The sequence below is a fragment of the Cyprinodon tularosa genome, unplaced genomic scaffold (genome assembly GCF_016077235.1).
Source record: "Cyprinodon tularosa strain WSP-4 unplaced genomic scaffold, ASM1607723v1 ctg129, whole genome shotgun sequence".
Taxonomy (NCBI): domain Eukaryota; kingdom Metazoa; phylum Chordata; class Actinopteri; order Cyprinodontiformes; family Cyprinodontidae; genus Cyprinodon; species Cyprinodon tularosa.
In genome coordinates, this window is record NW_024038103.1 from 51,352 (window position 1) to 64,415 (window position 13,064).

General features: G+C 37.5%; 1 protein-coding gene across 1 annotated transcript in view; it reads right to left on the minus strand.

Annotated features, from left to right (window-relative positions):
• Nucleotides 1-2,695: 2,695 nt before the first annotated feature.
• LOC119777895 (A disintegrin and metalloproteinase with thrombospondin motifs 3) overlaps nucleotides 2,696-13,064 on the minus strand; it is an 81,712-nt gene continuing 71,343 nt past the window's right edge. The window contains exon 3 of the mRNA XM_038276899.1: nucleotides 2,696-2,890. Coding sequence (XP_038132827.1) covers nucleotides 2,711-2,890 — 180 coding nt within the window. The 3' untranslated portion in view covers nucleotides 2,696-2,710. The remainder of the gene's footprint in view (nucleotides 2,891-13,064) is intronic.

The following is a 13,064-nucleotide window of genomic DNA, read 5'->3' on the forward strand; positions in this document are numbered from 1 at the left end:
GCTGTATGTGCATGCACACAGACGCGCGCACATGTGAACACACACATACTGTACAGTTGCCTGTTCTATCCTACGCTATCGATCTGCACCCCACTCTTCATTAGAAAGACAGATTCAAAGGCAACAAGAAGCAGTGAGATGTGCTGAGAGAGTATGTGTTTCCTTTGTCTGCACACATGCAGCATGTGTGAGGGTGTGTGTGTGCTCCAAAGTGTAAATTCATAGTCGAGGGAGTTGTGTAAGCTTTTTGGTTACATCCTTTATATGCCTGTGTTCTTAATAAAGTTTTTCCTGTTCTCCCCAGTGTGTACATGTGCTCAGGCTGCAGAGCTGTGGCTCTATGTGGATGCATTGGCAGGTATTAGTAACATTGGGAGAAGATCTGTGTTAATCAAATGCAGTCTGTCCTTGCTGGGTGTTCCTATGGAAACTATCAGACTCGCTCAGTATATTATTAGACATTCTCAAGTCTTCCGCTCAGAATAGGAAAACACAGATCTTATGTGTTGCAATGTATCCATTATAATGAGCTTCCAACACCTGTACGATATGGTCTTATAGTTTCCCCCTCAGTGCTTAGTTGTAAACTACTCAAACAACTTTCAAAATTATTCTCAAGAATTGCAGTTATAAATAAAAATGCAGATGGACCTATATATATATATATATATATATATATATATATATATATATATATATATATATATATATATATATATATATATATATATATATATATATATATATATAGTACATTGAGATACTTATGTCTTAATCTGGAGACAACTAAAAAAATTATTAAAGACTAAATTTTTGACACAAGAAAACCTTTGCACCCCTCCATATTCAAATTAAATACATACAAACTGTCATGTGTTTTTTTTTGTCCAATTGTCATATAATTTTTAACTTTTAACATGTTGCAAAAAAGAAGAAAACAAAAAAATGCTAATTACAAGTGTTTCTGTCTGTTGGTCCGTAGCAAATTAACCAGGCTTTACAATGCATAATTCTCCAGAAGTTGTCTTTAAGCATGGCTGCAATAACAGGAAGTTGACGGACGCATCTAAGAAATATTGAGAGAGCAGTTTTAATTGTTAAGTCACGTCAACTACTAGAAATGTAGATCTAGTTCATTTCTGTCATGGTAGTACCTGAGAATATGCCAATGGTGAAAACAGCTGATTAGCATTCAGTGAAACTAAGAAAGTTAGAAAATTATGCCATTTTCAACCACTCCTTTTATGTTAAAATCTGCATAAAAACTATGGAAATACAGCCATTTTAATTGTTGCATGTAAAAAAAAGGGAGTAGTTTTTCGATATAATATATAGCTCTCTTCATGTGAAATATGTAGCTGTCAATAGGCAACACAGAGAAAAGCAAAGGACAATTTTACTTTTCCCAGCGATGAACTACGCAGAAGATATAGAAAGACACAATACTGTTATAAAAAGCAGTTTTTTGCTCCATACTATAAAAAGGAAGGATAAGAACAAATCATGTGGGAAGAGGACACAACACAGTCCCATGTCATGACTTAATTTAAGACAACTTGTACATTAAGACAACATGTATTTTTAGTTACTGTGTTCTATGAACATCTAAAACATCTTAATCATTTACAGTAACTGTAAACTTCAGTATCATATAATTTCTACATTCTTGTTTAAACCGTGCGACAGACAATATTTGACCAATACATGACCAATGTTTTCCATTGACTTCTTTGTCAGGTCCAGGCTGACTTCAATATGCTCTTATTAACCTACACAATTCTTTATAGAATAGTGCCTCCTTCATGTGATCTTGCACATGTAAACATGCATGTATTTTCTTGCGTCCTCTTATCTCAGGGCAGAGGGCCTTGTGAATGTGCCTAATGTCAGGATACAGACCCTTGGTGAGTGACCTTCTTCGCTTTGGGTACCTCAGCTTTGGAACAATCTTCCTCTAACTGTCACACTGGCATATCCTTTAGATGTTTTTATAGCTTAGCTTAAGACCTGTTTTCCCTTTGTTATGTTTTGTGAGTTATATTTAACCTTTTGCCTGTTTTAGCTGGCTGTGCAGAACTTTGATTGGAATGTGCCAACTGGATTTGTTTAGTTCACTGTCACACCATCCTGTTAGGACATCCCATGTCACAACAAGTTGCCTATTAGGAGCAGCAGCCTAGGCACCAATCTAACCAGCCTGTTGCTTTGTTTATGTGAGGAGTGCAGCAGACCTGAGAGACCAGCAACATGCAGCTATAGTTAAAATGACACCAAGGGAGGTTTTGCAAGGATTTCAGGTTTTAAAAAGTCTATACCTGTCCAGCAAATGACATATAAGGGAAGCCAACTTGACAAAAAAAGGAATCTTTGACATCATACTAATTTGTAATTTGTTTACTGAAAAAATATTTCCTTGTTAAGTATAGTCAGGTTTTTAGCCATTTAAATGTTGTGGTGCTTTAGTTTCTAGTTAGAACAACCCAGTAATATATTTGGGTAACAATAGCTAAACAAATAGAGATATCTATTAGTGAAAATACCAATACACTAAATATTTTTTGGTAGGATTTTGATCTGATAATGATAACTCCCCTTCACAAACATGCTGCAAGTTCAAGGAGTAACAGAAGTAAGTGTTGCTGATGTGTGCATGAAGAGCGTTTAGTCAAGGATGTATAAAAGTGGAGGATACCAACAGGGGAACCACAGACTAACCTCTGGAGTGGTAGTCTGCCGCTGGGCTGCTGATGGGCACTTTCTTAACAGCTGACGAGCGATAGATGATGTGTGTCCTCCCTCCTCCGCCGTCCTCCTCCTTTTCTATTACTCCATCGCCCCTTTCCACCGGTTCAATAAAGAACTCTTCTTTCTCTGTCCTGATCAGACCAGCCTGAAAGAGACATTTGATGACATCAACATAAGCAAACTCTGAACTTTGACAAAAGATATCAGCAGCTCATGTACCATGTTTGACACTCTTCTGACATCCCTCACCTATCCAACACATTACAGACAAAAATAGCCCTTTGCCTAATCCTGTTGCTATGTTTGGGTCATGCTGAAAGGAAAGAAAAAAAGATGGAAGATATGTGATGTCTTGTGGGTCCCCTGTGAAGGTCTAGAGTGACACCTGGCATCTACAATGACCAGCACACAAGAATGAGATGAGACTATCACACTCCAATCTTCAAGTAACACCTCTTGTCAGGTAATTCCCCTTTTTTGCTTTTCACAGGCATATCAGTCACCTACAAACTTGCAGGAAGTTGGTGAAAAGGACCCAAGAAAGAGTAGGAAAAGACAGAAAGAAATGAGGAAGTGTGCATAGAGAACATGGGCAAAAAGGCAAAGCGTGCACATATATGGGGAAAGCAGACTCCGGGAAAATTGCCCGTCACTCTCTCTTATTCCATCTGTCTATTTAAGACAACTCGTAATTACCAAGGCAACACACTGCTGTAGAGGGAAGTCATGGGGGAGATCACACTGTGGATTGAGAGGCTTTTTGAAAAGAAGACAGGAAAAATAAGACAGGGACTAATAAAAGAAAAAAGAGAAAACATCAATATGATCAGCATTTTACTTATCCTCCTCTGCTTTGACGCATAAGAGATTATATGCAAGTTAAAAAAAAAACAAAATTAGTTAAAAGAAGAAAATTCAGAATGCATTTAAGTGGAAAAAGCATTCAAAGGTGCCTTTATGCTGTAGCATGCATAGCAACATGTAGTCCACCCAAATTTAAGAACTTAAATATCATATGGTAAAGAAAAACTACATTTTGCTGTTAAGAAAAAAGAAAATCACAATGTTTTTGTTTATAGTCCTGGAATAATGTTTAAGGATAGTAAGCAGGTCAACTTATTGTTTAGTTTTTTGTTTTCTTTTTGAGTGATTATTTATCCAAGTTTTAAGGCATCCCACATCAGATCCAGCAAATCTGATGGATCTGTTATTGTTTCTTTCAGTAATTCATGCATTTCCTTTTGTATGTATTTTGTATTCCTTTTTTTGTATATATATATATATATATATATATATATATATATATATATATATATATATATATATATATATATATATATATATATATATAAACATATGCACCCCTGGTCTCTTACTTGCTTATTCTGTGGGCTTGATAGAGCACACACACTACAGTTGCCATTAAAGCTGGATTAAACCTTCCTGACATAACCAAGACCGAAGATCGCAGGAACATGAAGGATTATAAGTACTTTAATTTTCCGCAATTCAAGTATAGATGAAAGGACGTGTCTCTCATTCTTTTATATGACTGATCTACTGTCTCTAAGGAATGTAACCCTTTCATAAGAATGTGAATCCTTCTTTTGCTTAAAAAACGTTATCATGTAGAAACATTTATTGTGGTTTGGTTAATGATTAATTAATAATCAGACATACTTTAATTGCAGTCATAAATTAACATTGTTCACTTTTGTTGAATACACTCATTATTAAAAAGCTATCACTATATATGTGTGTATGTATTAGGGGAGTGGCGGCCTAGTGGTTAGGGCATATAGCTTGGAATCCTGTGGTTCTGAGTTTGAGCCCCACTCCCACAGACTGCCCCTCTGGGTCTCCCTCACAGCTCCTCAGGCGCCCCCTGATGGCAGCCCACTGCTTAAATGCGGAGGTAAATTTCTCCAATGTGCGATCAATATGATTATATGATTACAGATTGTATGACAGTATTTATATATATATATATATATATATATATATATATATATATATATATATATATATATATATATATAAATACTGTATATATACTGTATATTACTCTTAATGAACGTGAACGACAGCGATGTTCACTCTGAGAATAATGAGCGACACACACAGTTGACATGCGCCTATATTGGATACCGTCAGATTTACGGCAATTATTACCGCAAACAGCACGAAAGACCAGCATGTTTACTGCTAGTAGTGGTGTGCGAGATTCCGACTCATCTACTGGTATTTCTGATGCCAGTTTTGCAGCCGGCAGAGTTACATGAACTAATAATGGAAGAATCGAACAGAAAACACTCACATTTTTGTGCAAACTATGACCACCGGGACTTAGCAACCAAGTCCTTACATAAGCTACTTCCACTTAAAGCTCGAGCTAAAGCATCTTGGAAAATACCTGCTACCGAATGAGGAACGTAAGAAATCCTTTTTGATTCAGATCTTTTCAGCAGAACTTGAACCATTTCTATGTTTCTGAATTTCTGTGTAATTTGGCTAAATAAAAGGTTCGAATATCTTCCATTTCTTTCTATATTTTATGATCACACATTTACAGACTAAAATATAAGGTTATAATAAGGAGGATTGTGGCTCAATTTACCTAATGAACTCAAACTCATACTAATTTATACGTTTGGGAACTTTTTTTTATTTCTATTTATCTTATTTTTTGTACACTACAAAAAGAGCTAGTTGTTTTTCATCGGTGTGGCATGAACTTTTATCTTTTTATTTATTATGAACAGGCACAACATTGTATAACATTTCCAGTCGGGGGAACATGGAGTGTTACCAGGCCAGCAGGGAGGCATTGTCCTTTTTCCATCTCCTGGGCCTCCTTCTGTTGGGATGAGCCTGGAACATCTCCATCAGGAAACGTCCTGGGGACATTCATTTTAGAACTAACTTAGCCATCATCCTTTTTCTAAGGGATTTCCCATTTCCATGTGGACAAAGCTTTTATCAGCTGGTTGTTTACTTTTTTAATTTAACCTTTATTTTACCAGGAAGTCGCTTGAGATAAAATCTCTTTTTCGAGGGAGACCTGGTTGTATCTGGGATGTTGTTCTTTCTGTCATGATCCAGCTTGCATGACAATAGGTGAGGGTAGGAATGGAGATCGACTACTAAATTTAGAGCTTTGCCTTTTTTGTCTCAACTCCATCTTCACCTGAACACAACAGTGCATCGTCCGCATTATAGCATTCCTTCTCCCCTCACTCATAAAGTGGACCACAAGATACTTAAATTCCTCAACTAGACGCAGAAACTCTCTTCTGACCTAAAGGGGTCACGCCTCCTTTTTCAAAATTGAAAACCATGGTCTGTTACTTAGAGGAGCTGATCCTCATCATCTACGCACTTGACTGTGAACCACCCCAATGCATGATGGTTCTAAGGTTACAGTTTACATTTTCAAAACTTTATAAGCTTTATCCATTATCAAGTGATTATTTTAAGTTTGAATATGATATAATCACAATATATATTTACTTTATTTTTGTCTACCTTTTTTCTTCTTTTTGCTTTCCTCCAGTGGTATGATTGGGTCCCGGTAAGCAATTGACAAACCACTGACCTCTACTCCAGTAACCCCAACCCCCAAACAGAGACACATCACTTTTATTTCACCAAGCCTTTCTTCCTTCTGTTCACATCTTGCTATTTTATAGAGCCATGGTGAGGCATCACTATCAGATCATCTGATGGATCTGAGATGGTGCATGCATTCCAACTCCTGAATACCAAGCAGCCAGCAGAGAAGAGCCGCGTCAAAGAAAAAAGATGACATGTGGGACCAAGAGACATGGCTGTATCGATCAGAGGAGGCAGAGTGGGGGCAGGGCGGGGGTTAGAGAAAGAGGAACTGGGAGGAAGAAAAGGAACCGGGCATGTTCTTTTGAAAAACTTGACTTGAATAAAGCATCAAAGGCTGTGAGCACATTTCCATGGTACGAAGTATGGTCTTCATCTTTTCTAAAAACAGCAGCAGACAAGTTTGAGACGAGGGGATCATGAAATGTGCGTCCAGACACTGGGTCCTGAGAAGTAAGAGGATATTGACTATTTAATTTGACTGATTGGCAGAACAGAAAAAAACAACACTATCACAGCACAAAACATAAGGCGTAATGAGGACAAAACAGCAGGCCACATTTCAAGGGAAGATAGGTTGTGCTTGATATTGAGGAATAAAAGGAGAAAACCTGGAGTTTTAAATGAAGTCTGAGGTGGTTCAACAGTCTATTGGCCTGAAGGGACTGTATATAAATACAAGTTTTAAAACCATACTTTCAAAACCAGTTATCACTCTCCCTTTACTTAATAATAGTTCACGGCTTCACGATTTTCTATCCAATAAAATAGCATTACAATTCTTTGAAGTGAATACTCAGGTAATAAACTATAATGGATATGTTTATGATTTAATTATTTGACGTCTATAAGTGTTATATATCTATATTCTCACATAAAGTGCCAAGTTCTCAAATATTCAAAAAATACATGTTTAACGCTGATCTTGTGTGCCAAGTGGTTTTTCCTCTGCTGATATGATTTTTTTTCTTTAATTTTAAAATTTAAGTTTAATCAATCTTTAACTGTGCTCCCTTCTCTGAGAAATGATACAGCTTCAGATGTTTCCAACTGCTGCTCTCTTATTACACTAAATTCATTGTGCTCCTCTGGGTGATGAATCGAGAAATGTTTTATTAAGTTTGACATGTTAAGATGTAGCTTATTAGCTTCATTCCCCTCATGAGCCACTAAATTCTAACACAATCAGTCTCTACACTATATCTTCATCTAAAAGCATTTTGTAAGACTAGTTTATGAATATATTACTTCCAGGCTGAAATGTAATTCCTTGCAATCAAAAGGTTTCTGTAACTGATATAAAACGTTGCAATAAAATTACAGAGAGGAAGAGATTTCCCATGATGTTCTTCTTGTTAGTATCCATGTTTTTTTTTTCCTCCTCACTCACAAAGCCCCCTTTATAAAAAAAACATATTACAAAAGAAAAGGGTATCTATTTTTCAGTGCCTACTGGGCTGGTTATACAGTGTGTCACTGTTAGCTTGTCACAATTTTTTTATTTATTTATGCCCAATATTGAAGCGTGGTCTGGTCTATGTTATTCCACGCCATGATGCAAGAGCGACAATCAGGAACTAGCCGTGGGTCCAGATATGGCAGAGGTGGTGAGGAAATGGGGGCAAGTTTGTGCATCAACGGAGGGACATGAGGGAGAAAAAGAGCGGGGATCCAGGTGGAAAAAGGGTCCCAGTGTTCTCGCACACCTCACTGTTCTAGCTGGTCCAACTTCACGAGTAATTTTTATCAATGGCGGTCATACAAACTGAACAAGCCGGTAAGGTACCAAACAAGAAATACGCATAGTGTAGAGCGGATGTAGATTTGACCAATCAGAGACCTCCTGTCTGCGGCACTGTCTGCGGTCACCTACAGTTTTAGAGAGGTGCACCGGAATATCTGCGGAGGCACATTTGCGTTCACTGCAACACACACGAAGACAATCTGGTTTCTGCGTATAAATCAGCCTTTAAGCTCCTGTAACACCTTGACAATTTAGACCAGCGTATGCCTGACATACAACCAATCGGGCAAAAATGCTGACATACGTTGGAAAAGTTATGGGTACGTTTTGTGTAAGTTATGAGCAAGCTGAAGTTAAGGCACGCTTAAACACGTTGGCACAGCTCAATGTACAGAAAGTACTTCCCGACGTATGCCAGTATATGCTCATACGTGGGGCATAAGTTACAGGTAAGTTATCTGATCGTTGACATATAAGTGTAAGGTACTCAGAAGTTGTGTGTCTAGCTTATCCAAAACCTATCAGTAACTGCATAACTTACAGTATGCGGAGCTTATCAAGAACTTATCTCCAACGCATATCAACGTATTCAACCTGTTCAGGACGACCGCTGAACATCTTTTTAACTTACAGCTACAGTTTAATGGTGTATTGGCAGCGTCTAAAAGGGGGTTCACAGGAGAAACCATCAGTTCTCTTCCAGACTGCATCCCCATCATAGGGTAAGCGTGAAAATGAGTGTGAAGGATCCTCCCTGCATTCACGCCCATGGCAATGACCAACAAACTTCCTAGCAGACATGATGCTGATACACCCAAATTAAAAAAATACATAGAACGTTCAACGTATGCCAGCGTTTTAGGAGATTCTGGGACGTCGGGCATACGCTGGCTAAATCGTCAAGGTGTGACAGCGCCCCTTAAATCCTATGCATGGAATACAAAAGTTAATATCAACTGAATATTCTAAAAACACAGCTCTGGTTATTTATTTAGGGGATGTCTTAGTTTTGCATAGCACAACTAACAGTTTGTTGAAATACCAAATCCTAATGTTCTTTAAGGAGGATTTTGAAAAACAGAAAAAAAAACAAAGTAATATATAGATATTGTTTATAAAGAACAATGATGTTTGATTTTTTAAATCTTAGGCTAAAAAAATCAAAGTGTGAAACACCTTTGTTTACTGTCCCCAGTGTATCAATATTTCGTCCAACCACCGTGTAGACATTCTTCACTAAGAAGGAGTGGTGGTCCATGGGGAAATGGTGGACCTGGGACTTGTGAAAGCTCCAAGTTCTCTAGTTTGCATCCACAGACTGCAACTCTGCATTCCTGAGCAAGACCTTCAGCCCCAGCATGGGACTGCACAATTGCAGCCCACTTCTTCCATTGTTTAAAACTTTGGATAATGTGTTAGAACTTTTTCACAAACTGATTACGAACCTGGCTTCTGTTTTTCAAGGCTTTCACAGTATTTTTACTGATATCATAATTTACACAACTCAGGCTTATTTATCAAGAATTACTAATATTTATGAATGTTGTAATTGATTAAATAAATGATTGATTGACTTTAATGATCTCAGAGTGGAGAAATTTACTCGTTACATCAGCTCCATAGTCAAAAGGAATGTGCCAATTATTACAGATATTAAAAAGGGATTTAAAAAACATGTCATTCTTTTCAGTAATTTGTAAAACAGATTGAAAGCCACATCAAAATATTAAGGTATATGGTAGGGATGCACGATATTGGGATTTTGGCCGATATCCGATATGCCGATATTTTAAAACTCATGTAGCCGATAACCGATACCGATGTTAAAGCTGGACAAAAATAAGTAGTCATTGAAAATAGCAGTTTTGTTATCCATTTCTGACACTTTGAAAAATGATAAACTCAATTATATTTTCATATGCTGATATCAAGTTGATTTTTAAAAACACGGTATGGATCTATTTTACTTTCAAAATCTTGTGAAATTTCATCGTTCTGTTACAAACTCTCGGGATATTTAGCAAATTCTTGTGAGATTTTGTTAGTAAAATAGATCGATACCGCGTCAATATATCAACATATAAAAATATGGCAAAATTTTGTGAATTTTCGGGGGACTCCGTAGCATAAAGATGACATAAAGCAATATTTCATTAGTAAAAGAGATTGATATGGTGTTTTTAAATGGCAATATATCAGCATATGAAGATATTGTGATATTTTAATGTATCAATATTTTTCCCTCGTCTTTAGAAGTTTTTAAGTCTGTAAAAAAGAAGTTTTTGAGGAAGAAGAAGAAGTAGTATTTTATTTATTTTTTTAGACTTTAGAAACTCAGAAGCTGATCAAATATTGGGTTAAATATCGGTGGGGTGGCCGTTGTCCGATATTCAGTTTTAAAGCCGATACAGGCCGATACCGATAGGGGGCCGATTATATCGTGCATCCCTAGTATATGGGATAAAGGTATAAATTCTTCAGTTGAGTGATTTAAAAATGACTTCTCCCAATCATCCATCAGGGTCACAGTGGGAATCATGTCTACCTTCCTTCCTTGGTCTGGGTGAACGGCGTGGTGAATCCTGGGCAGGTCACCTGTCCCCGGGCGCAGCTAAGGCTATGAGAGTATGCAGACTCCATACAGAAATATCAAAACCCAGGACCTTCTTGCTGCAAGGGAACAGGGCTATAAGGTGCACCACCATACAGCCCTCATTACACACACCAATACACAAAAAGTAGTGTTGTTTGAGTGAATAATTTGTTATTGTGCTTTTTAGTTTGGAATTATTATTACTCTCAGCACAATGATGTTAACAGCACTAAGCTGTATTCATTTCCTAAAGCGGTGCACAAGCATCAATTGGGTTAAACACAGTGTGTCCGCTCAAAACTGCTGGATGCTGTTTTCTTAAACTAACACTAAGCCATATTTAAAGGATTGAGAGAAGTAACTTGAATCCAGGGCAAGAGATCAGTGGGGCATATGAGGCAGATGAGTAGCAGAAAAGCATCAATAGAAACAACGAACGGATGCTGTGGTCAGGATCAAAGTCACACCCGGTCAGAGCCTTTCAGCTCAGTTCAGCACAGCCAGCATGTATGTGCACGTTTGATCCATTGTCCCTGAGTGTCATTGTGTATGTTTGATATGATTCATAACCCCACTACTGCTGGCAAACACTCACAGTTGTACACAAGCATCCACAGACAGACAGGGCAAGCCTACAGTAGTCACACAAGCACACATCCGCACACAAATATAGCTTTGTAAGTGAGTCACTCGTTCTGTGTAAACCTCCATTCATCATTTGAGTCATAACAGAATCAGTCTCGTACAATTGTAGGTCTAATTGGGAAAATTAGAAGCACTTCATGAGAGCCTCAGAAAAAGCATCACTACAACATGGCTGGTATTTTACTTAATCATTTCAACAGTCACTTACTGTTTTTTGCAAAGGGAAATTAGACTTAGCATGACAAGTGTTATGATTACAAATAGAAATTTGTAAATGTTTTCCTTTCTCGTGTTCTTCACACTCTACAGTTACTACAGGAGGGTCCTAAGGAGTCCTCAAACCAGAGATGATGCAGTTCCTTGGTTCTTGCTCTGCCTCTTGGTTTCCCACCAAAAAGAGTCACTAGTCAGTTACCCTAACTGAATTCTAGAAATGACCACTTTTGATACTTTAGGTAAAAGCTAAAGGAATGTTAGAAAACCAGAAAAACACCAGAAAAACGAGATTGAAAGCATAGTTGGGGAAAAGAATTTGGGACTTAGTAAGTAGGGCTGTCAGGTAAATGCTTTAATTAGGTTTTTTAATGACATTATGAATAACAGTCTTCTAAAAAAATAATCATGAGTAATTCAGAGTGCCAATTTAATGCACAAGCATTTTAATTTGAGCCACTGAATGATCCATGCAGTGGGTGGCGGTAATTTACCTAAAGCTGTTTGTCAACCGCAAAAAACAGAAGAAGAAATAAAAGGCAAAATTTACTTCAAAAAGACTGAAGACGGGAATGTAAAGACAATTATTTTATCACCGAAGTTGCTCTAGTTTAACACATCATTTAAATGCAAAACATGTCAGATCAAGTTTTGTTGCTACCTTTGCTAGTGCTACTCTGAGCACACTGAACCCACGCTTGCCGAATGTTGTAAACAAATGAGCAGAGGCCACCACAGGAAGACTAACTAGCCATGAGCGACAATTTTGTTATAACCTAGAATTCAAATTCTTAAATTGGGTACCTTTAGCAAAGTGATGGGGAACCTTGACCCTCATCCTCCAAGTTACCTAATTTCTGTGCCCCAAGACACCTGGTTCTAATCAATAGGTCACTGTTCAGAACTGCATAGGCTGCATAAGCAGGGATGCATGGAAAACTTAAAGAACTGCAGCCCTAGTAGACAATTGTTCCCTTATGATAGCAGAGATGCAATAATTAGACTGATCAACTACAACTTATTTTATCAATGCAAAGCAAGTCCAAATCCAGGAAACAAATTCAGGAATATAGGAAATCTAAAACAAATAAAATTTACACTTAAAAAAATGTAAAAAACCTGATAATATATATTTAAAAAATTACATGTTGATTTTTCAGATGTTCAAGTTTAAAGCAGGTGTATTAAGAACCTGAAGGACCATTTAACTTTTCAATGACCAAAAACTGAGATGCTTTCATTATTGTCAGGTTAGGTGGAGGCTTTGAGGACCCAAAGGGAGAGATGAGGAGGCAGAGGTGAGTTTTGCTGATTTAATAAGGTCTAACAGGCAACTGAGGCAAAAAATCCAAAATGCAGAAATACAAACAAACCAAACAAAAACCAACAGCGTCAGGGAAAATACTCGAGGGGAGCAAGAGATGAGGAAACGACAAAACAACAATAAATCAGCCCTGACTAAAGGCATGGCTGCTCCTTAAAGCCCAGCGCTCTGATGAGACTGATTAGCTC